The following is a 27,803-nucleotide window of genomic DNA, read 5'->3' on the forward strand; positions in this document are numbered from 1 at the left end:
TTTTGATGGTGGTGAGAGGGGCACTTAGTTTAAAATGACTTCTTGTTATATTTTGTTATATTGCTATTGTTGGGTCCCCAAAAGGGGGATTTGTTTTCTCCAAAGCTACAGGAGAAGTTGCATGTTAGTCTCCTCAGGCTGTTATTCCAACGGGCAGACTTGTCATGCCTTCCAAACGGAGTTTTCTGATCACTTTATCTCCACAATCTAACTGCACTGTCTCCATCACTATCCTGCTTTAACCCTACTGTTTCTGCTGTCCTACCAGAAGCCAGTATGAATCTCACCTTCGGGAGAGAGCATCTCCAACACCCCTGTGTTCATGAACATAATACGGTAAGTTGTTTCTAACTGAACAGAGTATTCTACTGCAAAGTCAGTCCTACTCTTCCTATGCACTACCAGGAAGCCACCTTTTCAGATACTGGCTGCACCTAAATCAGTTCGCGCTGTTTGATAAAACAGGATAGTAGCAAACAGGTGACAGTGGATTGTTATTTGGAGGCTTTATTAGAAGTAAGTGCCATCTTGGGACACCGCTTTACACATCTATGCTTAGGCCTCCAAATACCAATGCAACTATTCATTTTGAGTAGCATCCTGGAGAATGCAGACTCATTTCAAAGTATCTCAGAGACTTTCAAGATGTAGGCCCCAAATAACCGATTGTTTTTAAGATATTTGGACCCCAACATCAACTGGAAGGCCTCATGATAGTTACTGGGCATTGCATGCTATTCTGTGTGATGGTAAAATGAAAACAGTTACAAGCTGTACCACTGAAGTGCTTAAATTACTCTACTTTTGGAGTAAGAAAAAAAAATCATTCTACATGCACTTCTGATGCTCTTAAACAACAAAAAAGATCACTCAATGTACAAAAGATAAATTAATGCAAGTGTTCAAGAAAGGCCTACTGACTTGCTTGTTTGCAGACTTGTCATTTTTCAGATAATATAGTATACTGAGATATTGTCACTGTTAGCATGGCTACCGGGTGTCATTCAGTAGGGCAGACATCTTACTGTTTTGATTAGTACCATACTGCTTTTAAAAAGCATTGTTTGGCACTGCCTGCTGACTTGTGGCAGGTCTTAATGATTACCTTCTTAAGGGACAGAGGGCAAAAAGCAGAAGGAATCAACTGCATTTTTGGATGCTAAATCTGGAAATTCTCCAGGTGCCTCACAGAGGTTTTTTGTTGTTGTTTTTGTTTTGTTTTTTTGGGGGGGGGGAGTGACCTTTGTAAGCCTCAGTGTTCTCAAAAGCTATAGGATACGAAAGTAACTTAGAACTTGATTTAAGTGTATAAGGATTAATGATGCAGGGTCACAACTGTTGAGCCTAAGAATACAGCCCACAATTCCTGATGAACCTTCTGAAAGATCTGCACATAGTTTTATGCAAAATAAAATATTCTATGTTAGTAAAGTATCCACAGAGTTTAAACTATATATGTCCTGAAGCAAAATGCCCATCTAGAAATATTTTGCTTATACTCACACTTATGACATAATACCTCAGTGCTTTTGTTTCCCTGTTTAACAGGGGAAAGGATAAAACCACTGTAAATCCTACGGGATATACAGGACATAAGACACAGCTCTAAACCCCTTATTTTAAAAGTAATTGTTTTCCTGATAAGTTGCAAAGGGTCCTCATTCTGAAGAAAGATTTCTTATTTGCTATGAAAGATGCTGTACGATCAGGATTGCTTGCAGGCAATTAAAATTGTTAATATTCTTTGTGTTGTACTTGGCATAGAGCTGCCTACGCCTACAAATACATGAATCATGACCCTCTAATTCAGTTTCCTGCAGCAAAACCAAGAGATTAACTATGCAGTAAACAAAAGCTCTTAGACCACTACTCACATTTAATGAAATAATTTATAGAATAGAGATATTACTGGCACTGGAGGGAGAATTGGCATTTCCTATCTCCATTCCTCGTCTACTGTGTAACCTTGGAAAAGTCATTTCACTCCGTGCCTCAGTTTCCCACTGTTTAACATGGAAATAGAACATGCAACAGGATGGAGGTTTAAAGTTGCTTGATATTCACCTCAAAAGCCTTCAGCATTTCCATTTTAAAAGGCATAAGCTTTTAAATATTTGCATTTTAACAATGCAACAATGCCTCAATCTCAAGACAAATGGAGGTGACTTGGGGCTATTAAAGTGGTGAGCAGGTCTCCAGGAGAGCAACTATCTAGTTCACCTTTGTGCCCAGAATTGGTTTAATGCAAAACAGGCCTTGCAAATACAAAGCAAAGAATAAAACATTTATTCCCTAATTTAAAGCCTGAATTAACTTACCCCTTCAACAGAAAAGTCTGAAGGCATTTGAACTGCCTTCCTCTCTCTCCCTCGAGTTATTACAGACAAACTAGTATCACAAAAAGTGATCTCAGCCAATGACTTGAGTAATGTAAAGATAAGGTCTCACTTTGCAAATTCCAGTTTAACTGCATTCCTCTGTAGAGGCCCACCCTCTATATTCAGACTGGGTCTCCATCATTCTCTGCACCTTCTCAAGTCATCATTTAATCTTATCCAGACATGAATCATGATTTGTAGTGTAGTTCAGAGAACAGTCAAACTCTGACTCTAATAACTGTTTTAGCTATGAGGAACATTCATTACATTTGTTTGGGATTCTTTGTCATTATTATTTCCTTTGCTATTATACCCACTGGATTACTCTCCTGAACATGTGAATGAATACTGTAAACAGGAATTATTTGTCAAAAATATTTTTAAAGCCATGCTTTTAGTCTAATACTTCTCCTAGACAATATGTTAGGAGTCATAGCAGAGACCAATCCCTTAAGCGGTATGGTGTTTTATTTTAAAAGAACATTACAGTATATTATTCAGCTACATGTCAGAGGAATAATATGTGAATGAGAAACCAGATTTTACAAAATAACTAAAACACCTATTTTTTATTTCAGTGTTTAGTTTGGTCTTGATTTGAGGCATGCTTTACTCCTTAAAGAATTCAAACTGCTGCTAACTGTTGAATTTGGTTGCCAGCCAGAAGGTGAGCTGGGGTCACTACAACAGCTGTCATTTCGAGAAAACCAATGGTTTCTACTGCTGGAAGATCACTGTCTCATATCTTTCACTGAACCCTTCATTGAAGCATATATTTTCATACCGATTTGGACATGTACCCAGGGTGGAAAACAACACTGCTGCTTGAAGATGTGGCAAAGAAACCGTGGCCCAAAACCTTGTCTGGAGAATATTTGTCTGCTCAATTCCCTCACGGGGACTGGGGAAGTGCTGGAAGGCAGCCCCGCAGCGAGTGCATTTTAAACAAGCCAATATTGGTGAATATCTCGCTCCCTCTGGTGGCCAGAGTACTATTCAGATGCTCTTTCTGCTCATTCGTTTATAGTATTATTTGCAAATAAATCCCAGTTACATGAAGTGTGTCACAGAATCAGGAAAAACCAGTGCAACACATCTCTACTCATTCCTTCCCCACATTCATGAGCATCTTCATCCCTGCGTGCAGCCTGCTTTTCTGCCCCCCACAACGCTTACTTGAAACGCATTTTACATGTAACAATTTCCTTTCCATCAGCTTTTGTTCATCTTTGCACTTTCTTCATGAAGCTGCTTAATTTTCAGAACATACTTTGTACACAGGAAGAAAAAATTCTTTTTTCATATGGGATTCCTCCCTAAGAACAGAGGCGGAAATGAGAGTTTTGCCATGGACCTTAATTTCTCATGCACGTGCATCTCATTTCTTCTTCAAGACATGCAAGGTTATTTGTTAAACAGACAATTACCTATTTACAAAAAGAAACTGGCTGCACCCATACACTATTTCTGCCTTAGTCCATGCCTCTCCTTCATAAACCCAGGCAAATCCTGCCCCATGCAAGAGACTCTCCAGCAGACACCCTGGCTGCTAGGACACAGTTATGGCTTCAAGTAGTGCAGGCACTTCGTGCTGGGTTCTGCTCAAATTCCAGACAGGTGTGGTTTCAGCCACAATGTTACAATTAAAATGTTTTCTTGGTGCACTTTCAGCACTCAGCAAATACACTGAACAGCAAAAATTAGGAAATATAAATTCCTAATGACAGACAACTGTTTTATCTGTATAAACTCACTGTAAAGCAGTGAAAGGCTTCGAAACTATTAAAAAACGAACTCAGAACTATTCTGTCCATAACCAGTATGAAGAGGCTGAATACACAGTACATGTGTTTTTTCTTTTTAAGTTTTTGGGTTTAACTGCTCTGTTCCTTTCCTTATTTAACTGTCCTAGTTAAATGAACACTCCTGACCTAAGAAAACCTATGTCAACCTTATAATTTTTGGTTAAATACATGGTGGTCATCCACAGGTTTAAAAGTAGTAAAGAGTGGGCACTCCGTATTTAATTCTGAGTCACTCCATTGTATGTCACGTACAGCCAACTGCTGGCAAATTTTGGAAAGACTTTTGCCGAATCAAGTACTTAGCGACAGAAATCACAATACCAGTGCATCCTCGGTAACATGCCCCCTCCCTGCAATTGGCTCTTACCATATGCATCCTGCCGCATTCAATGAAACTTGTCTTTGCAGGACAGCACCCCCAGACACCTTTACTCTCTCAGGAGAAAGCTTTAGCAAGAAGGCAGCTGAGGAGCATTTTTTCCCCCAATCAGCTAAATGGGACTTTATGAATGACAAGACAATCTACATGTCTAAGAAAGGTAGTGTAGAGTGTCTACAGAGAGTGTGTCCCCTACTCCCCTCTTCACGCCAGTAATTTGTTTTGGGTAGGCAGTGGAGTTGCTCTTAATTCCAAAAGGCTGCAATTTATGCTTTGGTGTTACAAGGCCCAAATTCAGCTGCTTCTAATGAAGAGCCTTACTGCATGAACAAGAAAATTTCAATTTGGAAATAAGAAAATCAAGTCACTCCAATGTCAAATCATAGGCTTTGAAACATTACAGAGAAGTCCTGACATTTTATATAGATCAACTTACTGTTGCATAAAACTATTGTGCAGATCCCTCTTTTCTTTCCCTCTCCCAACTCATCTTAACTGAGTCTTTTCAGGACAGATTGAAACAGCATTACAGAGAAAAGCAGCTTGTACAAAGAACAATCACCTGTATAGCTAAAAATGAAACTATTACACTTGTGGATGCTTACTGCTTTGCCCTTAAAAGGCACCTCTGGATTTCCTGGCTAGGTTGGATCTGGCTACTTCAGAGTTGCTCTTTTCCTCCACCCAAACTGCTGTACTTTCCAGGAGCCATGCATTTATCTGTGCTCAGATTAAACTCAAAAAACACTGCAGACTCTAGGGACTGAAGGCCTTGTGACTGTGGAATAGCACCTGAGAGGAGCTAAGCCCATATCTGACTATTTTCAGAGCACATTAAAAGCCTCCCCTTTTTGCCTATTGTAATAGCTGAAGGCAAGGAAGGCCTTAGCAACAAAACACAGTCAAATGGAGAAGTTAAAAGCAGAGGATGACCTTCCTGCAACTACTAGAGGCCTAAGAACTATCATAGATATCTAAGAACTATCATGCTAAGAACTATCATAGATATACTGACACCTTACAGAGGAATTTGCACATTTAGAGGAATCTATTCATTTAACACAAAATGGAAAAGTGCATTATGCATCTAGATTAAGGTCCTGCAAGACAGGACTGACCTCTGTTGTAGCTTTTCATTATTGCCTGTGAGCATATTTATTCTGATATTCCTTAAAAAAAGACTACACTGACTCAAGGCACACAACTATCAGATAAAAATATTTTAGCTTACCTCTATGACCCACAGACTGGAACCTCGGTTTGTGAAAATTGGTATATATTAATTTTGGTGAAGCTATGTGGAGTTGTAAATTTAGCTGAAGATTTAGTCACATCTCTAAAAATGACTGAAAAACATTATTTACTATTCTATAGTTTAAGATCTCCCAGTTCAAGCACTGATTTAATTTTCTGATTTAATAATCTCTCCCCTTTACAACTGACAGCTAGTGTTGCTCAGACAGATCCGTGCATGTTACATTTTACAGTCAGGAGTATAAAGATTCATGGAACCTGATTTGATTTATAGCTGTTTATCTTAAAAATAGTTGCATAGTGTGAATACTTATGAACTTATGTAAATACTTAGGAAGAGTTAAGAATTACCAGTTTCTTCCTAAAGGATACATTTCACTTTTCAACTAGTGAATTCTTCTTCTGTTTTATATTTGCTCAAGTCTGACTATGCTTTAAAAGTGTTGTGTGCCTGTCAGTTGGGAAAGGCTGCTTGAAATGTAAATAGGGTAAAAGCATCCTCCAGGTTCTCCCATTCCCTGACACCTGCCTGATAGAAAACTTCTGGGTTGGCATTTTTAAAAGCTACATAAAGACTAATACGAAGTGATGTACACTAACTGATTTTTTGACTGCTTACCTTACATGAGAAAATGCTCTGGAACAATTTGAATACATATACAAAGAAAGACAGTTGACAGTGTTGGTGAAGATACAGAAGGTACAAGTCCAAGACAAGACTTCCAATAGATTTCAGTGAGGTTTGGTTTACACTTGTAATACCTGGCACTTTTGTAGCCACCAGAACAAATGCAAATCAAGTGTTTTAGAACATAGCAGGGGCTGGCTTTATGTGTTCTTGTATCTTATACACCAAATGCTTTTTCAGAAATTAGAAACCAGTAGTATGGTGACAAAAAAGCTAGCACAAAACCATAGCTATTTAAAGCCTACGGAAATCAAGAGATTTGGACTTCAAATTTAACAAATTGTGAATAAGGGAAGGTAAAAGCCATTTCTAAGTGCAATGCTCTATTTCTGCAAAAAAACCTTCAACTTCTATGTAAATAACCAAGGCAGGAATATAATCAAATATACTATTTAAAGTCCATTACATAGACCTGCATGTGTCTGTGTGTGTACATAGATATATTTTTTATATACTTACACATGTATATGTATGTAAGGCCACACAAAAATGTTGACTCATCTCTTGACAGAGGAGGATCCAAATTAGCCCCCTAATACCCTACAAAGTTCCAAAGCTGTCAGAGATTGAAGCGTGATAACAGATTTAAGTGCCCTGACTGCTGTCTGGCTTATTACGGTTTTTCATGAATGTGCAGCTCCATCTGCTGCTAGATTTTCTTTTTCTATAGAAATGGTTCCAGTGCAAGTAAAAACCTCACAGCTTAGTGTCTCCAGTAGACAGAAAGTAAACCTGTATTTCCCCCCTCAATGCTTTCAACAAAAATGCACTCCAAAAGTGTAAATGCCTCCAATTTGATATCCTTTGCAAAGCTGCTCTAACTAGAAAGATCTTTCTGTTGCCAGATTTCCTGTTTCTGCAGCCCAGGGCAGTTGTGGGCCCTGCAATATTGGTCAGAAACATAAAAGCTGTTTTCTTCAAGCTTTATTAATTTGCAAGTAATTTCCTGTTTTCCCCTCTGTGGCCAAAGCCACCCCTTTTGGAAGGTATTGAAATATGAAACCCCCGATTCACATTTGAAGAAATGTCCCAGTACTCAAAAGAAGAGACCCAAAGTGATAGCTACAATTTTTCACTACCTGCTTTCAACAAGGCAACTTTGCTTTACTGTGAAGAAATCTCTCAACAAGTCATGTTATATAGAATTGCCCATCTCAACTCTTGAACTGTTTAACACACCTACTCTTTTTAGAAAGCTTTGCATAAGTCATGAGCAGAATAGTGCTCGCAAAACAAACTCTTCTGGAAGTGTGAATAAAAATGAATTCTATTCATAGCTTATATTTTTCATAACTGACATTTAAGCAGGCTCTTCTATTGAGTTGCAACCCAAAATTTTCTCAAACTGGACAGAAACTAGTCTTGACATTAGGGCATTGGTTTGCAGAAGGGCCAAGCACACACAGGCTCAGATGAATTTTACAGGAGCTCTGCACGCTCAGCACTGAGCAGTCCTGGAGAAGAGCTGTCCTCAAAGGATTTCTAGACATAGCACACAAAAATCAGATCATTTCCACTAATACTGCCCCAAAACGCTCAGGCCTTGAGTTACTGAAGGTTGAGTTGTTGCTGAAACATAACACTGTGCAGGACATTCTCTGTTCTTTCTCCACATCCAGCTATGTTTCATGCTTTGCTTCTACTGAGCTAGCGAGACAGCCGGGGCCTCTCAGGAAGCTGCATAAATGACTGATAGGGTCAGAAGGAAGGAACAGATGAAATGAAAAATAAAAAGGCTGCTTGCAATCCAGGGCCCTTCTACCTCCTCCCTTAAATCACTGATTAAAAACACAGAGCAGCCTCCCCCCCACACCCCCAAAATGGCACACTCCAATTGGAAAGGGCTGGCTGAAAGACTTCATGGGAATTGCCATAACACTAGGAGAAGCAAAAGACACCTCTTACAACACCTTTGTATAGATCTAAACCTCAGTTCACTAAAGCATTTGAGTACATGCCTAAACCCATTACTAATCAGCAACAGCACACACTTGAATATAGGTATGTGCTTACCTTCCCTTTTGAAATAAAGCTTGTGATTAAGTGTTTCTTTAAGCAAACTGATTGTTGAGTTAGAACCTCAGAATATTTCATTTATTTTCACAAAACCTATTGGCTTAACAGGATATTATATAATGAACTATAGTTTTATTAAAGTCCTTACTTTGGTGGAGTTGAGAGAAAACTGCTTCCTCATCTGTCTGGTTCCACATCACCTCCCAAGGTTAGATCGGCCTTTCCAGAAGACTTTCAGATCAGAGGGGCTTCAGCAATGGCTTGCAGTTTTAGTCCCCTCATTCAGTAACATGTTGTCCTCAGTAGAAGACAAGCTCCTGTAACTTTCATTTCTAAGTTATTCCCAAGTATCAAAGAAAGTTCCGAGACCTTAGGAACAATTTCACCTCAAGACAACAATGGGTAAGACCCATTCCTAGCTTTTTCACTTGCTTGTTTTGCATTTTCAGGCAAATTTCTTTCCCTTGGTTGTACTTGGATACTATGATGTAAGCTGATTTTAAACTCTTCATAGTCTGATAAAAACCTTCTGAAGAGCTTCTCACGAGGAATGGTCTGGAACAGGAAGAACTATTCATTATTGGCAAGAACAATAAAAATGATAAACATATCGGAAGTACCACTGGTACTTGGATGCCTCTAATTCCTGAAAGTTCAAGAGCTTTAGTTCTACACCTAGAATGCAGTGCAGTTTAAAGGAAGAAATTATTTAATCCAGCTAATAGCTTGCCCTCCTTTAAAAAGGTTATTCATAAGCCTATGAAACAAATTTGTGCATATGAATGAGCATAAAGATGACAGGTCCTCACAGTACCTTGGAGGAGAATGGGCTGAAATCCTCTTTTTGTTCCTGATGAGTATTTGTTGAACTAAATCTTAAGTACAGTCATGGGTTTGTTCCAGTTTGTCTTTCGGTGTACCATGTTCTCCTTTCATTCCAAAAAGGCTTACAGAAATCCAAACATTCCCTTCTGATAAGGTTAAGAATGATTTGTTTTGGTTTTTGAAACTACATTTCATTAAAGCTGATGTATCCCTATCACAAATTTTAGTTTCAGAGGAATGGTATTTCCCAATAAGCAAACATTCTTTTAAATAAATTTGAAGCAGCATTATCCAGGAACAACTAATCCCAGATTTTTAGAGGATTCAAGGCATGCTGAAATTTAGCAACAAGAATGTTTGTTTTATTGGTTACCTGCAGATTATAAGCCAATAATGCCTGTTACCTCTTTGCATTAACACTGACTTCCCATGTTTACATTCTAGTCTCCTACTGGTCCTAGATGCAACAAAGAACACAGTTATGGCACCATAATTTAAATTGATAGCTAACAAATTCCTTTGGCACATACTAGTTTAAAAAGTAAACAAAAGCCTTATGGAAGGTGTCACACTTTCCATTTACAGTCCTCTATATGACTGTATCACTGCTTACATTTAGACTTGCTTTGCTGCTTTGTATCCCAAAGTGTTGTGGGGTCTTAATGAAAGCTGACTCACACCCCCTGAGCAAAACAACCTAGCAATATACATATATATTTTTAAAAGACAACCTCTCTTACAAGTCTGCTGCACCTTTCTGCAGAGGTTACCTCCTCCAAAATGGTCAGCAGAAAGGGAACAAATCTATACTTCAGCTGCTCTGCTTCAGAGTCAGTTGTCCTAGCACTGCAGGACCTAAAGCACAAACCATGGGAGCAGAAGATCAGAGGCCACAGATTTCCTCCACTCTACCATGAGGCTGGAGCAGGCAATGTCTTCCTTTGTCAGCAAATGACAACTTGCACCAAGCCAAGGGACACCAGCCTGTCATTCCGTGCTCCAGCTTCCTTTGCTTGAGAAGGTCTCTTGGGAACTTTCGAAAGAGGGGCAACTGCTCTCACATAGATTTTGCTGTGGGCTTTCAGTTGCGTTATGGTGTAGTTTAAGGGCTTGCTTAACACCACACAACACTGGTATAGTTAGTTCACATTAGGGCTGATTAAACCTCAATATCCTTAAATAGTAAGTGAGGATCAGTAAATTATTACTTGCCCAAGACAAGGGCAGATTCAGAAAAGAGTTAACAAAAATCATTGCTCCTAGAGCTCTGCTTTACCCCCAGCCTGTGTTATGACCTTATTTGAGAGCATAAACTTTGATATCTTTGTTTGACATTGGTAGGAAGTGTTAATCTAGCCCTGCATACATGCTATTTGATGATCCACAGAAATGTATACAAGAAAAACCTACTACTGCACAGACAATTGTACAACTGTATTACACATTGTTATACACTGCAAGGAAAAATCCTCCATCTCTGTAAAGTGAAATTAGCACATCAGTGCTTGCAAGTCTGTGGGCAGATGTTAGAGCACAGGTAGGGTGTCACTTGAGGACATACAAGCTGAGAGACATGCACAGAAAAATTCAGACAGTATTTACCAGAGAATTAAATGTTCTCTTCTAAAACTATTTCAGTATCCCTAAATGCACATTTATTACCACATTTATTCAGATAAACATGGGGGCTCACTTTGAAATTAAAAAAATTTCAGTTCACTGCTGGAAATAACAGGGGAAAAAAAGATGTCCTTAGTGTTGCTCCTTAAATATTTTTAAGGATACTTTGCAAAAGGGAGGGAGGTCCCTGAACATCTTGCACTGGCTAAACACCCTTTCCCCCTTTGCTAAATAAGAGTCTTCTGAAATGCACAACAGCTCCTGTAACTTTAAACCTGGGCTGAGGTCATAATTTTAGTACTGACCAAACAGAGTGTGGAGGGCGGGCCCAACTCTTCTTTTTGAGACCACCTTAGACATGCTCCCACCCCTTAGCTAAAGAAAAAAATGCTGACTCCACTCCGTTACTTTTCTTTAGCTCTATAGTTATCATCTGGGAAAAAACTTTCCTGCCCTTAAAGGAATATTTCAAATACCAAAACATTTTCTGCAGTGACTACTTTGTGAAATCAACTCTCCTCTGCCTCTAAAAAAAATTGAATCCATCTGGTCTCAGGACTGAAAAGTTAATCTCTAACCATAGCAAAGATGTTTATTAAAATTCAGATTGTCATCTTCGTGCTGGGGAGCATGCCTTTCATAGCACTTGCCGAAGAAGGTAAGAAAAAGCTTGACTAAGATTATTTCCAGCGATTCCACATAATTAACAGTTTCTGTGCTTGCTTGTACGCAATATAGTTGCTCTGTCCTGTTTATAAGCTTCCTTTTGAATTCATAGCTACTACTGAGCATCTACTATGCTTGTATCAGGAGAGAGATGTCAAAAGCTTTCAGGTTGGTAGAGTTATGCTCTATTAAAAAAGACTTTCTGTGCGTCTGCAAGGGAAGGAGTAGTTTACGAGAAGTCAGTGAAGGCATTACATCAGCAGCTCTTGGAAATGTCTTTCGTTTCACTATGTAATATATGCAAAGGAGACTGCAAGCTATAATTTAGTTGTAACTGACATTTAGGTGGTGAAACTCTATGAAAATCACATAAATCTTTGCAATTCTTTCCATTCAAGAGGTTAGCTTCTGTACTTTGAGGCATTACAACAGCTTAGAGCTCAAGCCCTATCCATTGTTTTCCTAATACTAACTTAGTCATAAGCAATACATGCGAGGGAATCTATTAAACAGGAAGAATTATTATGTAAGACAGATTCTAAACATGCTGGGTACCTACTCAGGAAAAGTTTATTTGGCAAACTATTTCTTTAAACATTATAAGAAAAATATAAAATACATTTAAAGTTATGCCTAAGAGTGTATCTAAAAATAAAGGGGAAAAGTCTGGTTAATCAACAGCAAACAGAATTACCCTGAACAGTACTTTATTCTAGGACCATCACAATCAAATTCAGCCTTCCTGTATATTTGAATCAATATGAACAAATTGGCAGCAGGCAACGGACTCAGGACTCCTGCAACAGTGGAATAGAGCAACTGTTGCTGCAGAACACTGGTGTTCCCTGTTGCAAGTAATAGTTTTCTGAAAATAACATGAAACTCAATCCATCAGTTTTCCAAACCAAAAATCTACTGGACTGATTTGGATTTTCAGACCCTAATTGAAACATGTGACCTGGTGACAATCAATACCACTGTTAGAAATACCAGAGGCATGCCAGTTTACTCTACAGGTGGATATTGGCTTGGGACTTTTAAGTGGAATTCTTGGTCTTCTGTATGTGAGAATACAAGGCTTAGAGTTTTGAGTTTTGCTCCAAAACTTCACAGCAATCTAAAAATCAAGAGATGTTAGGCAAACACTTCAAGCATTGCTTTCTAGGCTTTCTAGGATAAACAGTTAGGGCTCAAATTGCTGTTTCCCAGCCAGCATACCCTTAAAAAAGCACCAGTATTTAACATACTAGAATTTCCAACCATTAAAAAGGAGGCAAAAAGACATCATTTTATATAATTGTCTTACAGAGTTTATAGGATATCAAAATACAGGAAAAAGATTCTTTCATCTGTAGGCTTTGGGGAAATTTTAAAGCACATTTCCCCTGATTGCTGAGTTAAGGAGCCCAGCAATGATCAGGTTGAAACCCTATTAGCCAGAAAAATGTTAAAATACTTCCTGCCTGCAATATTTAACTTGGTTTTATGGCCTGTGTAGCCTGCATTGAACTCCATGGACTGATCCAGAACTTGGCTTACAGTATTTAAGGCTCTCTGGCTGCCTGTTTGTGTGTCTCTAGCTAGGCTTTATGATTTTTCTTGAAGTGGGGCCAGCCATTAGGATAATTTCCTATGGGTACCCCAGGAAAGTAGACTCTGTATGTAACATATACAAGTCTCCAATATATTCCATGTGTTCCACTCTGCTGTTTGCCAATAACCATCAGCAATTATGAGTTAGAACAGACCTAGAATAGACAATGCCACCATTGGCATTCAGTAATTGCACTGGCCAGTGAGAGGAAGTATCTACAGATACCTGAACTTCTGGGACAGCCAATTTGGCCTGGATGGTTTTGAGAAAGTCTCCTAACCAGATTCTGATATCTCTTACTTCTGATCACACTAGAAATAAATCTGCAGCTACCCTTGTGTTATATCTGGTCACTCCAGTTTCTGGTCAAGACTGAATCTAAAAAAGCAGGTTTTGATAGAGAACATAGTTCCCATTTTGGGGACTATTATTCAGTTGTCTTTCTGGCTCACAGTTGTCCTGAAACAGTTTCTGCACCTCTGGCTTTCATAAAGTTGCAGCGACTCAGATGCTGCAGATACTAATGCAACTAGTCAAACTGCGGATCACTATCTTGAAGGGGAAGAATGCTGTGCTCAACTAGGATCAATGACTGAATTCACTGTTTGGCAATTCAAAGAGGAGGAGTTTGGAACAAATAATCCTTTTGGAACTATCAGTCAACTTACGAACAGCATTTTAATGAAAACCTATGAATCTTAAGGGAAAAGTCAGTAATGCCTGAACATGCTTTGCTCATATACAGCACCACAAATTACATCTGAATCAGTTAACTGAAAATGAAGACTTCTGTTAAAGTCTCCTATTGTTTTGCATTAATCTTAACAGGAATTTTCAGTCCCATAGTCAACCTGCTTTCCAGTGGAAAGGATAAATGCTCTATTAATTGGACCATGTAAAGCAAGACAGAACAAAATTGTAAAAGCCCAAAATACAATACTGATGGAGAAGATAATTGACTTTAACTCATTTCCCTCTTTCCAAGTGAATTTCCAAACAAAATTAATGGCAGAACCTAGCAAAAATCCAGAAAGCAGTAACAAATTTTACACCACTTTAAAAATAATGTACACTGTTTGTGTTAACTCTTCATGGCTTAAAGACTGACCAAAATAGCCAAGTATCCTGTCATGTTTACCACCCAAAAACAGCCCTGAGCATTCTACATATAACCCTGATGACTTTCTAGACTGAAGTATTTACTGTTGAAATGATTAATGGAGACATTCATCCTTCTGCAATCCTGTTCAGTGTACAAAAACCTCAGGCAAATCTTAGCACAAAGAGCCAGATCAAATGAGTTGAAATGGAAGTTGGCCTGAAGTTTTTCCAGAGCAGCATTAATCAATGAAAAGTGCAAGCATTCAAGTGTTTTACACAGGCAAAACACTTCATAATTTGAAGCCTTACCTATGGTGTGAGTATGAGCATCATTGCAGATAAGGAGGTTACTCTAGTAGCTGTCACATAACATGAACAAAAATTAACATGATTGTTAACAAGTCACCACATGTCAGTTGAGCTGTAGCAACTGTCCATGTGCTTGCTCTTAACCAGATGCAAATACTAGGTAATATCTCTAAGCAAGTCTCAAAATGAAACAGGACTATACTAGATTATATAGACGTAATTTGTTTTGTTCTCTTGAGTGGGAAGGGAGAGAGGCTTGCCCATCCACTTCAAATCTGGGAGTTAAAAAGCAAGTTTTTGAATCTATGTAATTTTACAAGTGAAGGAAACCTTCACATTTAAGAACTCACAAGTGCACCCTTTGTTAGCTCAGGTTGCATAGTGAAAACTGGAAACAGCGAGGCCAGATTCTCAGCTCTTGTAAACCCATTTCCACTGAGCCCATGCATTAACCCCAGAAGATCTAGCTCTTGGAAATCAGCTGCAGAGACATGCAGCTGACACCCTAATGAGATAAAAGAATAGATAATCTACCTAAAAGGTAGATAATCAAAAATTTGTAAAGAAAACTTAGTTCACAGCATGCAAGCTGTTGGGCTCCAACAGAAGTGTGCAGTGTTTCTTCCTTGTGTCACTGAGGCGAACCATACGTGTGTCACAGAAATGACTACTGTCTGCCTATCTGTAACACATGGTGCGTCTCAGCCACATGCCTGCTTTGGTGGTTTGTTTGCTTTTTGTCTGGATGCAGCTGGGGGGGACTACTGGATGGAAACATCCCAGACCCATGCTGCAAGCAGGCAGCCTCTGAAAGGGCCTCCGCAGATTTGTGTGCACACATACCCTCAGTTTACATTAATGCTGCAGCAAAACTCAGAGCCATGTGGTGCACAGCTCAGTACACACTCTCTCATAACAGGATGTAGGATTGAGAGTAAAAGGAATGTTGGGAAGTGCTAGAGACAAATATGAGGAAAATAAGAAACAAATTTACTATTTATTTTCAACTCACTGTCTCAGAAGCCTGGCCAAATACTCTCAAAGGAAATAGAAGCTTGACACCACACATTCTCATGTTGCTTTATCATTGCCTCATGTTTTTCCATCTTCCTATTTGTTAATTAGCATAAATTACATTTAAAAAATCCTTTACAAAGGCACAGTTCAGCTGTGTGTACTATTTCAGACCAATGTGCACTCTTAGGAGGACCCAAGTAGCACACAAGCTACTGCTAAATCTTTAAAGGGGATACACTTCATTCTCAGCGCATATTAAAATGCTTTCATAACTCAAATACATCCAAATATTAGCTAGTATGTTCTTAGCTAATATGAATGTCAGACTAAATGTATTTGAACATCTCCCTTGCTGTGTGGCAATATACAGCAAGTAGTGAAAAATCATTGTGTGAACAAAATTAAAGCATAACCTGTTTCCAGGTGTAGTGTTTAGCACGGATATTTCAAGCAGATGAGTTAGGAAATGATCGCGCAAACAGTTCCTCTGGCAGATATAAGGGGATAGTAACCTTCATCAAGAAGGTGGCGATAAGCCACCACAGGAAGTAACCTCTTCAAGCTGACAGCTGTAAAAGGGCATGTGTCTACAGCCTCAGAGTTTTGGGAGGGAAGTGATTCAGGGAAAACCTTCTTTCATTACAATACCAGGGGTCATTTCTTAATTCCTTTCATCTGTATTCACATATCCCTGTATTTGTACACAGATTGTCCGTTACACAAAATTGTTTTGTACTTTTCTCCTTGTGAAACTGAGCTCATTTGAAGTTTAAGCTCCAACACTCCTACCTTTCCAGCCACACAGCGATAAACACAAAGCACTGTAATGCTGCTGTTTTAGGTGCCACTAACGGAATGATGCAAGAGACTCACACCTTGATCACATTATCTCCAATCTTGTTGCCCCACTCAAATCCTTACTGCACAGAGAAAACAAGGTATTGCTAGTAAGATCACAAACAGGGCACACTGGTCACAGGGCAGCAAAATCCATTATTAAGAATTCTTTTTCAGCCAGATTCATGGGATAGCAACTGAGGCCAGTGTACTTAGACAAGAAATCTCAGATTTACACAGCAACGTTATTAAAAGCATAAAACTGAGAAGACTTATCCCTAGTTCTACAAGGAATTTTTTGCAAAGGAATAGCCCATAATGGAGTTAACCTTTCCTTAATATCCATAGTTCTGTGACTGACTTTTATCCTGCATAATAGAAAAAGCTTAGTAAGTTATCACCATTTTCTCCTGTGGCTTTGTTTCAGACCTTTGCCTATTGGTCATGAGCATATAGCAAGCTCTTGAACTGCAAATTTTACTCTACATCTGCCCCAGTTAAAAAATTTTGTTTTTCTGTGGGTATCCCATGTATGGGCATTATTAAATATAATATTGAAACATTCAGAAGACATGCCAATTACTTTAGAAGCAGCTGAGCTGTTCTTTGCCACTCAGCACTGTAGATTTAAATCCTGGCTTTATTCCTTTGGCTAAACCAGCCACAGCAATAGAAACCATCTGCAATAGGGTGTGGTGACCACAGGAAATGTTTCTGACAATTCAGCAAAATGTCATCAAGAGCTACACAGAGTAGCTGAACAAAGTCAGTCGTGCTCTGAAAAAGGCCTAACTAAATCTCTCCTTGTGCATCACAGCCTTGTTTAACTGGTAGACACTTTTCCAAGTTCATGGTATTTTGTCATTCAGCTTCCTTCACTATACAAAGAAAAGTCTGGCAATCTTCATATACAGAACAGGCAGTAGGCGCTTCAAGATTTAGACAGCGTATGTACTTTCTTCTGGACAAAACAAAGTCTAGACACTTAATATCCCAGAACACTTATCATTGCATGATGTACTACCTCAACTCCCCAAAAGAATTAACAACAATAAAATAAAAAAGGGAAAAGGACAATACTGTGGCCTCAAACAGGCCAATCATACCAAGTTCTCAGGATACTGCAAGTGTCATGAATTTTGCAGGAGCCATAGGCACAAATGAGAATTTCAGTCCTTGTTTTAAGAAACTACTCCTAGCCTTTGAAGAGTCTGAAAATACAACTGTCCAAAGGCTCAAAATCCAGAATGTAAATAAAAAGCCAGTATATGTTCTTCCTCAAATTCAAGTTTTCAAAATTAGCCTGATAAATTTTGTAGCTTTATTCATATTTGAGTGCCTGGATTTGGCAGTGTTGAAGAACCAATTCATAAGAAAAGGGACTCACATTTAATTCCTAAAAATGCTTAAGCAATTGTCATAGTAGGAAAAAATAGATAGCTACTCCTTCAGATAAAAGTAAGCTGATGAAAGAGGTTGTGGGCCTGACTGGAGTATGTTTAAATTGAGGATGAAGCCAAATTATGGACAAAATTGTATTTCAAAACTGGAGAGCTGCTGCTCAGAAGTTATGTATTCAAAAGGCAGCTATCTTATCAAATCACACATTTTTGTTATACTTCCACCAACACAAGTTACCAAACTAAGCCTGAACAAGATTCCAATAATGAGAGAGACTGCAAGACTCACTTTGCTCACAACCAAATTAAGGTCAAAAAGTGAAGCATGATTCCTCAGAAAGGGAATTCTTGTATCAAAACATAAATCCTGAATAAAATATGGCCAGAACAGCACGGCTAGCACACGCAGAGTCCTTCAAGCACTGCCACTTTGTAATAGTTTAAGAAACAGACTTTGAAAAACCCTGATCAGTCAAATCTAACAGACTAGCTTAATGGTAGTTTAATATCATCTCAAAGGAAAGAGTGATACCTCCCAAGTCACCAGTCCCACTAAATGCTGTATCTTGCTGTTCTGGAGAAGTCTTTAAGGCTAGCAGTTTTCACCTACTCATCTCTTATCTCAGGGACTGAAACTCATTCCATTTTGAAGGCTTCCTGTTTCAAGGATAAGCTGAAACATGGATATAAGGCTGCCTTTGCCCACTGGTGTCTGGGATTATTCAGACTGCTGAGAAAGAAAGATGATCCTCCAACATTTTTCATTTTCAAAAGCATCTTTGTTGGTTTTGGAGATACCTGAAAGAAATGCTAACGGCCAAAAGTTTTACAACTCACTCTCCTGCCCAACACAACCACTGTGCTTTGAAAGCAAACCTAAGAGGTTTTTCTAGTAAACCCTCACTCTGAATAACAATGAGTAGTGAGCTCATCTTTCCACAAGTGGGTCATGGGATGCTTAACCACTCAATGTTTTCAAAGCAATATTAAACTTTTAAAGACATCAGATTTTCTCCTGGTGTGAGAAGTTGCAGTCTGATAGCAGCTGGGGGCTTTGAACTGAAATGTACCCAGCTGGAATTCTGGCAGAGAGAAATGCAATGATTAATTCACATCTGCAACAATGTATAACCGCAAACAGAAAAGGTGGCAGTACTAGCTGGAGACAATCACAGCACTGAGGCAATGCTTTTATTTACATGCTCCTCTGAGGTAATATTAAAAACATATGCATAAGTGCTACTTAACCCTGTGTTTTTTTCTACATTTGGGCCACATCAGTGAAATCAGCTAAAGGCCAAAGTACATGTACCCTTGTGTCCCATTTACATTCTCTTTGGTGACTTCAGTGGTAACAGACCTTGCACTGGAAATAAGGAAAGACATGCTATGTGCTGTAGCTTCCCTCTTAAGTCTCTTCACTATTTCAAGCTCATTTAAAGCTTAGGAAGTTTGAAGCTTAAATTAGATGCCTTTTCCCAGAGCATTTTTATCATCATTTTTCTCTGCATGCTGTATTGCAATACAGCATTAGTATGCTCTGGAAGTGTTTACCTTTCTTCTCCTGACAACAGAGGGAGATGTGGTCAAGTACAGACCTTACTTTGGCACTTCCATTAAGAATCTAGAATTAGGTGAGATAAATCTGGGCTGTTGCCTTTGTCATCCACTGCATACTAAAGGCAACATACCAAAACAGATCTTCTACATGTCACGTTGCCAAGGATCTTTGGTATCTTTGCCACACAAAGAATAATTATTTCACTCTCCCTCATGCTTGTGATGTTTACTAATTCTCTACACCTTGTTCTGTGACACCGTTTCCTTTCACACTTTTACTATCAGTAATTCTTCAGGGCAGAAAACTACTGCCATGCCAACAGTATGATTAGTTTCCCTGAATGAGTTGCTAGTTGTTCATATACTAAACTCACTTCACTTTCCATTTGGGGTTTTTCCTGCAGATAATTGTTTTTCTCCATCTGTGTTTATTCTGTGACTGGTGAATAAGGATGTTTTTTCAGTTTTGACAGGGATTATCAAACTTAACTGGTCCTTAAAATTCATGTTGAGCTCTAATGCAATTTTCTTTACAATTAACATATATATACACCATAATCAAAATATTACAATTAAAAGGCATCACTTTATAAACCAAAGCTGAGGATTTTGTCACTGACTTTGCAGCCCTTAAGAGTCTAAGGTAGCTATATTAGGCCTCACACTGGCATAACATGAATACACTTTCTTCATCTGTTGGTGCCTAAAGTGCGACTTCCACACCCTTCTGTTTGCTCTTAAATAGAAAGTATCTATACTCAGGCTTATAAATAAAGGTATATAAATATAAAATCCTATTTATAAAATTCTATTTACTTGAATAAATGTGGAGTCAGAAATCTAAGTTTAGATTATTGTGTTTGGTTTCTTGGAGAAGGGAAAGATCTCAGCCTTTTGTTAGAGATGGATGAAAAATTCAGTTTGGCTCAAAAATGAGTTTGGGGAACAAAGAATATTTGCAAGATGAATTCAGTGGAGAGTTCAAGCAAAAATGGAGTAGTATTTAAAATGTCAAATCATTCCTCCTCTGAATGAAAACTTTCCTTTACAAAAGTTTTTACTCCTTTTAAAATTAAACATTTGCTTTTTGGTTCAAAATAACATTTTTCACTAAAAATGGGCATTTAAAGTGATATATGCACAGCTGATCCAAAGTAATTCTAACTTGTTTTTCATTTTCAAAAGTCTATTAAAACTCATTTTTTCCTGATTTTTCAGTCTCTGAACCAAAAATTGTTTACCTGCCTTTAAATGATATACAATGCAAGCAGAGTGTTTAGAGGTATGAATATTAAGTCTATTTTCTGATAAGAGATCAGAACAGAAATATTTTAAATTCAAATGCAGAAGGAGTGAGAATGTTTGTGTCATTAAATAAGACAGGTGAAATAGTGTGATATTTAATAAAGCATTATACAGGACATGCATATTATTTCCCTTATATAAAATATTCACATGGTATGGTAAGTCCCTGTTTTTAAACAACTCATGTGAATAGCTGTTCTCATCAAGATCACTGCACAGCACCACCAATTTACCACTTAATATTTTCCAAGTCAGAGATACAAAGGATGTTGAATCAAAGAATTCTATTCATTAGCATTAAATAGAGAAGTGCTACGGAACAAACTACCTTGCAAAGGGAAAAAATAAATCAGATATTTTGTGGTCATAACTAATCAATCAGCAGCTGACAACTGTTACCTTACATAAATCATAGGTCAACACAAGTGTGTTAGCATCCAGGGTTTCCCCCCAAACCCCTAAAATCTGTTATTTGAAAGGAACAAGCATGGCTCTCATTAACAGTGCCTTTGGGTATCAATGCAATGTTTCCTTGTAGTAACTCAGCACTGTGCTAGAAACTGAACTGGTGTGTTGGATTTCAAGAAGAGTTTGGACAAACCTTTGCTCAGATCACTGAAATAAGTAGAAGTCAGGTGCTAACTTTGAATCCAGGTAAGAACTTTCCAGGAGTTTTAGGGTTTTATGCATGAAGTTTTTGTTCAGGTCTGTGCCTATTATTAGCACTTAGCTTAAATTTAAACACTAGTATCTGGAATTAGCAGAACTTATGCCTCAGGCTACAAAGTAACTAGCAGTCTCACCTAGCTTTATAATCATGACAATTTAGAAACTCAAGAAATATCATACTACATTAGTATCACACAATGTGTCAGTTTTATATCAGCATGAAACTTAAGTATAATTTGATTATGTTTTCAACAGTTTTCATAACTGCCAGTTATCTTCACGTACATATACTTTTCACATTCTACCTCATTCCATCTCATTTTCCTTATTGAAGGAATTTGGCCATACTTGTGAAGAAAACCAAAGGATTGGGCAGGCCAAAATTTTAAGTGTTTGCTGTACCAAGGAGTAGGGATGACATATATAGGTCTAGAATGAGAAAAGGAGACCTTACAAAAGTATGGCAAATTAGGTTTGTAGTATTAGAAAAAACATCTTAGAAGATCTATGCATGAATGTTTTCCAAACTATAGCTACACCCCATAAACAATAATGGTAGTTCAAAAAAGTTACACAGCTGGGACTGAGTTGAAAGAGGGGAAAAGCTCTTTATTTTAGAAAGTAGGAGTTTGAAGCAGCATAAGATAGTGCTTAACTTGAAATAGGGAGTAGTCACATTCACCTAAAAGGAGGAAAAGACTCTTCTCCAAGAAAGTTTTTATTGAAAAAGTGTTTATTATTCAACCCTGGTCAAAATGTGGCACAACCTTTAAATATTCTAAGTGATGTGTACTTAAGCTCTTTGCCCTACAGCTTTGTACAAGTATAGCAGAACCCAGAAAGTTAATCCTAAGAATCCTGTACACCTAAGTGGGCAGATAGGTAGATAGAACACTGAATAGATGGCTCATTTTTAACATACTTTAGAGGCCAAAGTAGCCAGAACATGGGATTATCAAATAAAATCCTAACTTTCTTTTAAATTTTATTCAGCAAGCTCAGTTCTTGAAGGAGAAGAAAGTGCAACAATTGATTTCAGGGACAGAAATGACACAGAGTTTGAAGAATTACCAACCCTGGTGAGTACCATTCTAAATCAAGGTTCCTTTAGATTACTCTGAAATTATATTCCTAGTATTATCTTGTGGCTCAGATTTTAAATGATCCCTGTGATTTTAGCAATGAAATAAAGGACAACTTTGAGTTCTAAAAAGTTTCTAGCAAGACAGACATAACAGTTCACTGATTTTTTTGGTCATTCAGCACAAGCAGCACAAAGATGACAGGCTAAAAATCCATCCACAGGGCACCCGACAGACCAAGAAATTCAAATGCTTACTTTGAAAATACTGAGGTTTTTTCCCCCCCTCTGCTTTTTGCCCAATCTTTTTAGCTGCCCACAAAACTACACGGTGTAACAGATTTCCTGGAGTTTGGAGAACTGATGACCACAGAAAGTTTAGTTTTCTCAAGCGAAGACAGTGAGAATTCTACTGATTACGAAGCTACCACTGAAAATGAAGGTAAAAAAAATCATTCTATTTTAATATACTGTAAGTTATTTATCTTATGATGCTACTAGCACCTAGAGTATCTGGGAAATTCAAATACCAAATTTAAGCTGCTCTCAAGGTTGGCTTTTTTTTTTTTGAAAGGGAAGATTTAATAATACTTCTCCATAATCACTTAACATCTTAACTTAGTAAGAGATGTGTGCTAACACAAGGAACCAAAAACCAAACCATGTAGTTCATCACCACACTGCCAGTTTTAACCCAAGACAGGTCAGTAGCTCTCTGAAGCCTTCACTTTTTCAGATGAAGCTGTCTCTGATTTTATGCAAGTCAAGTAATACAAGCTACCATAAAATTCTGTTGGCTGGCCCAAACTGAAAGATCTTCAAATGCAGAAAACTAACAATACAGTTCCCCTCTGGATTTTTTGCTAGGTTGTCTGTTTTAGCTTCCCTGGAGATACACAAATTGTCATGCACAAACAAGAACTGGACCTATATCAATACAGTAGTCAATGAATAACAGACTGGTGCAAAAGGTTTGAGATATTCTGACCTGTTTACCTTATGCCTGCTTAGCTGTCTTGCACACAGCTCGCTGAGTACCAGCACAGTTGTGCTGGATTGTAGACAGGAGAATGCTTGGGCACAATAAAGTGTGCATGCTCTACAGAGCACCTTTAGAACCAGAATTGCTCTTACTGATTCATTGTGTGTACACCAATAAATAGTAAGAGTGCAAACACCTCATTTCCACTCCAGTAGCTCAGTCCTGTAACAATATCAATGACTGGATGCAAGTTTAATCAATCTTGCATTAAAATGACTAAAGGAGTCACTACATACGTAATATGATATTGCCCTCCTACGTTTATTCTTTCTGGTCACCTCCTGGATTCAAGTTATTCAGGAATCAACCGGTCACTTTCTAGATCCAATTTATTTAGGAATCAAGTTTTTTATAGCTAATTGCAAATTTATTGTGGCATCTAAGTAAATGAAGCATGGCTTCTCCAATTCTAAGTTAACAGCAGTAGCTATTGCTAACAGTTCCTCAGTGTGCTTTCTTCAAGAACAAACTCAAAACTCAGATTACAAGCCCCACTGAAAAGTTCTGTATGGCTCACAAATCTGTCAGATTCACCTATCAGAATTCATTAGTGACTTTGAAATTAAGCCACATGAATGCCAGGTTTCAAGTCAGTTTGCTTTTGGCATGCAGACTTTCCTTCAAAACTGGAAAATCAAATCTGGTGGCAGATGTATTTCTATGAAGTCCTGCAGTATGTATATTTATTCTATCCTAAGCATCCCAAACCAATTAGCTCTAAACAACAGTTATGCACAAACACTTCTTTGGCTAGCTTCCTTATGAAGTTTCCATGCTCTACAACAGTTTCATATCCCCCAATAGATCAAGCAAGTTTGTTTAAAAGTGTATGTGCTTTTATCTCCTTTGCCAACTTGCTTGTCTGCTGAGTGTGGGCCTCTTATCTTTGCTTACTGTTAAATAGAAGTTATGGCTATTAGATTTGAATTCTACAGGTAGAATTTTTAGACTTCTTCTAAAGGATATACAAAACATTTGGGATGAGGTACTACTAATGAAGTAAGAGGAGCTTTTTTATTTCATCTGTGTTGGGAACTCAGCTACAAATTTATTGACTGGTTGGAGACATGTACTGAACAGATTTTGTACGAGTTTCCATAAACAAAACTGCATAAGGAACCTGAGAAACTTCTACAGACAAAAAGTTTTCTAAATGGATAAAGAACAGTTTACCAAATACACCAAGAATAGGACAAAAGTTTTATTACTGTAAAACTATTCCTCAGGCAATTAAAATCTGATTTCTAATTTAAGATTACACCAGGTATATTCTTATTGATCTTGATGTGGCCAGACTGAAGTTTCACTAGTAGGTATAGGTCACAATCACTCTTATATCTTAATTTGTCTTAACTGTTTGAGCTCTTTTCACTACGATTCTGAATTTCATTTGCTCACTCTATCAGAGAAACAACTTATTATTACATGGCCCTCATACCACTGATGTAGTTAAAAGCTTACCTAGGATATAGCAGTGTGAATTGGGATATGAAACAAAAGGATCTAAATAATTATTTTGTTTCTGGCTTTGCAGGTGGACCAGGTAGAGAACCAGATGCAACTGAAAAAGGTATTAAAAGAACTGATTATAAGGGCAAGAAAAATTAACTGCCAGGTGATAACACTTCTAGAGGCCACTAGTTATATCCATGCTACTTTTGGAGAGGAATTTTGGGAGGAGCCATGACATGCTCCCTGATCTGCCTCCCCCTGTTCACCTGGTTACCTAACAAGAGCTGTATCCATAAGACCATCTAAAGGGAGCCCTTCAACATGAAGGCATATATACGGGCCTGTACTCTATACAGATAATGAACCTTAAAATGAGGATGGCTTTGCAAGTCTCAGTACACTGTACAGGCTTACCCAGTGACTTCAGCAAGTTTTCAGTATGTTTTTTATTCCTAGCCTTTGTGCCAGACTGAATTACAAAGCCTACTTGAGAGTTCACAAGCTACAAGGAAGTCTTCCCCAAGGACTGAGATGCAGCAGAAAAGCATCTGTACTATCAGTAACCACTGTTTTCCATGCACTCCGTGCACAACATGCTAACAGTGTTCATTTCCTTGCTCAGGTGGTCTGGAAACAATTGCACTTGCTGGAATCATTACTGGAATCATAGTAGCAGTTGGAATCCTTGCAGGAATCATAATTGCTGTTGTAAGGAAAATGTCAGGCAGGTACTCGTAAGTAAATTACTAATCAGGCTTTTCTGGGTGTAGCTGAAGACAAGCGAGTCTTTACAGTTCTAGTAATTCTAGTAGTAGACAAACCCATAAACAGTTGGATTCAATAGCCATTTGAGTCTCTCCATTAAAAATCAAACAAGCATCATTCTCTGAGCAAGGTCACAGGTATCACTCAAAATTCCTAATACTTCCAGTTTGACAAAGTGAGACATACCCACTTTTGTTATACAGTGCCTCTTGATTCAGCAGGAGCTGCTAGTGCTCTAAAGCACCCTCACATACTTTGAAATCTCACAGATACTGTGTGCATGTCCTCATAACATGCATGGGTTTGAGGTTAGTCTATTCCACAGAGTGGAAATTCACTACAAAGTATTATAGGACCAAGTTCTGAAAGTGCTGGATACTATGTGAACCCTGACAGGTGGTCTTTATTTTACTTCAAATAGTTTTGGAAGCTATTTTAGTACCAGCAGGATTGACTAGTCCACTCACAGGCTAAGTGCTTTTGCAAGCTCAGAAGGAAAAAACCCCACACTACATTTAGCAGCTACTATTCACCCAGTGTTAGCCAGTGGGCAGGAAACAAGTTGTACTTACAGTAATTGGGATAGGAGAAAGAAAACATGAACTGGGAAGAGAAGTAAAGAGGCAACAGCAAAGACAGGGAGGGGGAGGAAAGATCATAACTAACATTTGGCTAACTCCATGAACCACAAAAAATAATGTCTTCCTATTTTTCCTATTTGTTTTGACAGGCCCTAAAAATAGTTGAAACAAGTGATCATGCCGTTTTATGCCAGTAAATACAAGTGCTTCTTATTTTATAAGCACTAGAGACTATTCTTGTATTTGTGTGAGAAGATGATCCATGGAAAGCACGGTTGAAGAACTTCAGATCTATGGGGATCCCACACAACTCTCCAAATGACTATTTTTACAGACTTACTGAACATGGAACACTTCATAGGATTTACTAACCAGGAATATATTAGAGGAAATGAAAATTATGTAGTAGGAATAAGAAAAAACACAGAAGCAAAGAGATATACATCCAAAGTGTGATTTGCAGGTAACACATGCTAGCTTGATTTTAAGCACTGCAGGCAAACCTTACACTGCATTTTATCCATTTCTCTCAAAAAAGAAACCACAAACCCAAATTCTTTTCTCTTAAGCTCACTGAGTAGTCAAGATAGCCTACTGTATCCTTCAGGGCTCTGAAGTGCTTGTGGCATGTTCATCTACCTAATGTATAGTTTAGCAAGATATGAAATTTCTTACTGACAAGGAATGAGCTTCAGAGAGACTGAATTATCTTCACATTTCATAAACAAATTACATATCAGGACCTAAGTCTTCCCACTATCAATACTGATTTTCTGCTTTTGATACTTGCATGCCAAGGTGTGGTAGACCCAGCTGGAACTGACCTACCAACTAAAAGCTTGCTCATCTCACTGTTACACTAACAACTTCCTGTCTTCTCTTGTTGCAGAGACGCATAGGGATTGAAATACACATCCTGAATTAAAGGGTGCTTGGAATATACCCACTTTTGATGGGTCACTAGCCAGTTACTTCTGATGTGTAGAAGCTTTTGAATTAACATACACTTTTCTTTATATTTGTCTCATTTTCTAAGTGCAGAGCAGACTTGTTTGATCACACATTGTATAACACTAGATCAGAACACATTAATGAGATGTGTCTTTGAACTCTACAGGTTTTCATTATGGCATATTTAATGCAACACTACATAAATGTGCAGAGTTCAAAGAAAAGACTGTGCCAAGCAGCTGCAGTGTATCATGTTTTCCAAACTTAAGGCACTCACATTTGGTATGAAATCGCTATAATTCACATTGTCAATGAGCAATAAACAAGTCAATTTGGATTTGCTCTTCTGTTTTCTGTGCCATGAACTATTATATCAGTCTGAGCTTTGGAAATAAAAAGTTATGTCAAACTTTTAAAAGCATTTTACATGCTATTTTTAAACTTCCTTTAACTTCTGAGTATTTTGTTACCTCTGTCTTGGCTTCCGCCATTCTGAGACTTAAATATT

General features: G+C 38.1%; 2 protein-coding genes across 6 annotated transcripts in view; one reads left to right on the forward strand and one right to left on the reverse strand.

The window, feature by feature from the left end:
- The window catches only part of LRRC38 (leucine rich repeat containing 38), a 96,432-nt gene that overhangs the window by 51,834 nt on the left and 16,795 nt on the right, over nucleotides 1-27,803 (reverse strand). The window lies entirely within an intron of this gene.
- On the forward strand, nucleotides 11,352-27,713 carry PDPN (podoplanin). 4 transcript variants are annotated; one of them, XM_013940007.1, is made up of 6 exons: nucleotides 11,352-11,623; nucleotides 22,417-22,502; nucleotides 22,817-22,946; nucleotides 25,081-25,116; nucleotides 25,621-25,732; nucleotides 26,494-27,713. In XM_013940007.1, the coding sequence occupies exons 1-6, from the start codon at nucleotides 11,554-11,556 to the stop codon at nucleotides 26,498-26,500; spliced, it is 441 nt and encodes a 146-aa protein (XP_013795461.1). In that variant the 5' UTR covers nucleotides 11,352-11,553; the 3' UTR covers nucleotides 26,501-27,713. The 4 variants fall into 4 exon arrangements, with proteins under 4 accessions (XP_013795461.1, XP_013795462.1, XP_067167076.1 ...); XM_013940008.1 differs by having other exon boundaries at nucleotides 25,621-25,726; XM_067310975.1 differs by having other exon boundaries at nucleotides 25,621-25,722.

Source organism: Apteryx mantelli, chromosome 26 (genome assembly GCF_036417845.1).
Source record: "Apteryx mantelli isolate bAptMan1 chromosome 26, bAptMan1.hap1, whole genome shotgun sequence".
NCBI classification, from domain to species: Eukaryota; Metazoa; Chordata; class Aves; order Apterygiformes; family Apterygidae; genus Apteryx; species Apteryx mantelli.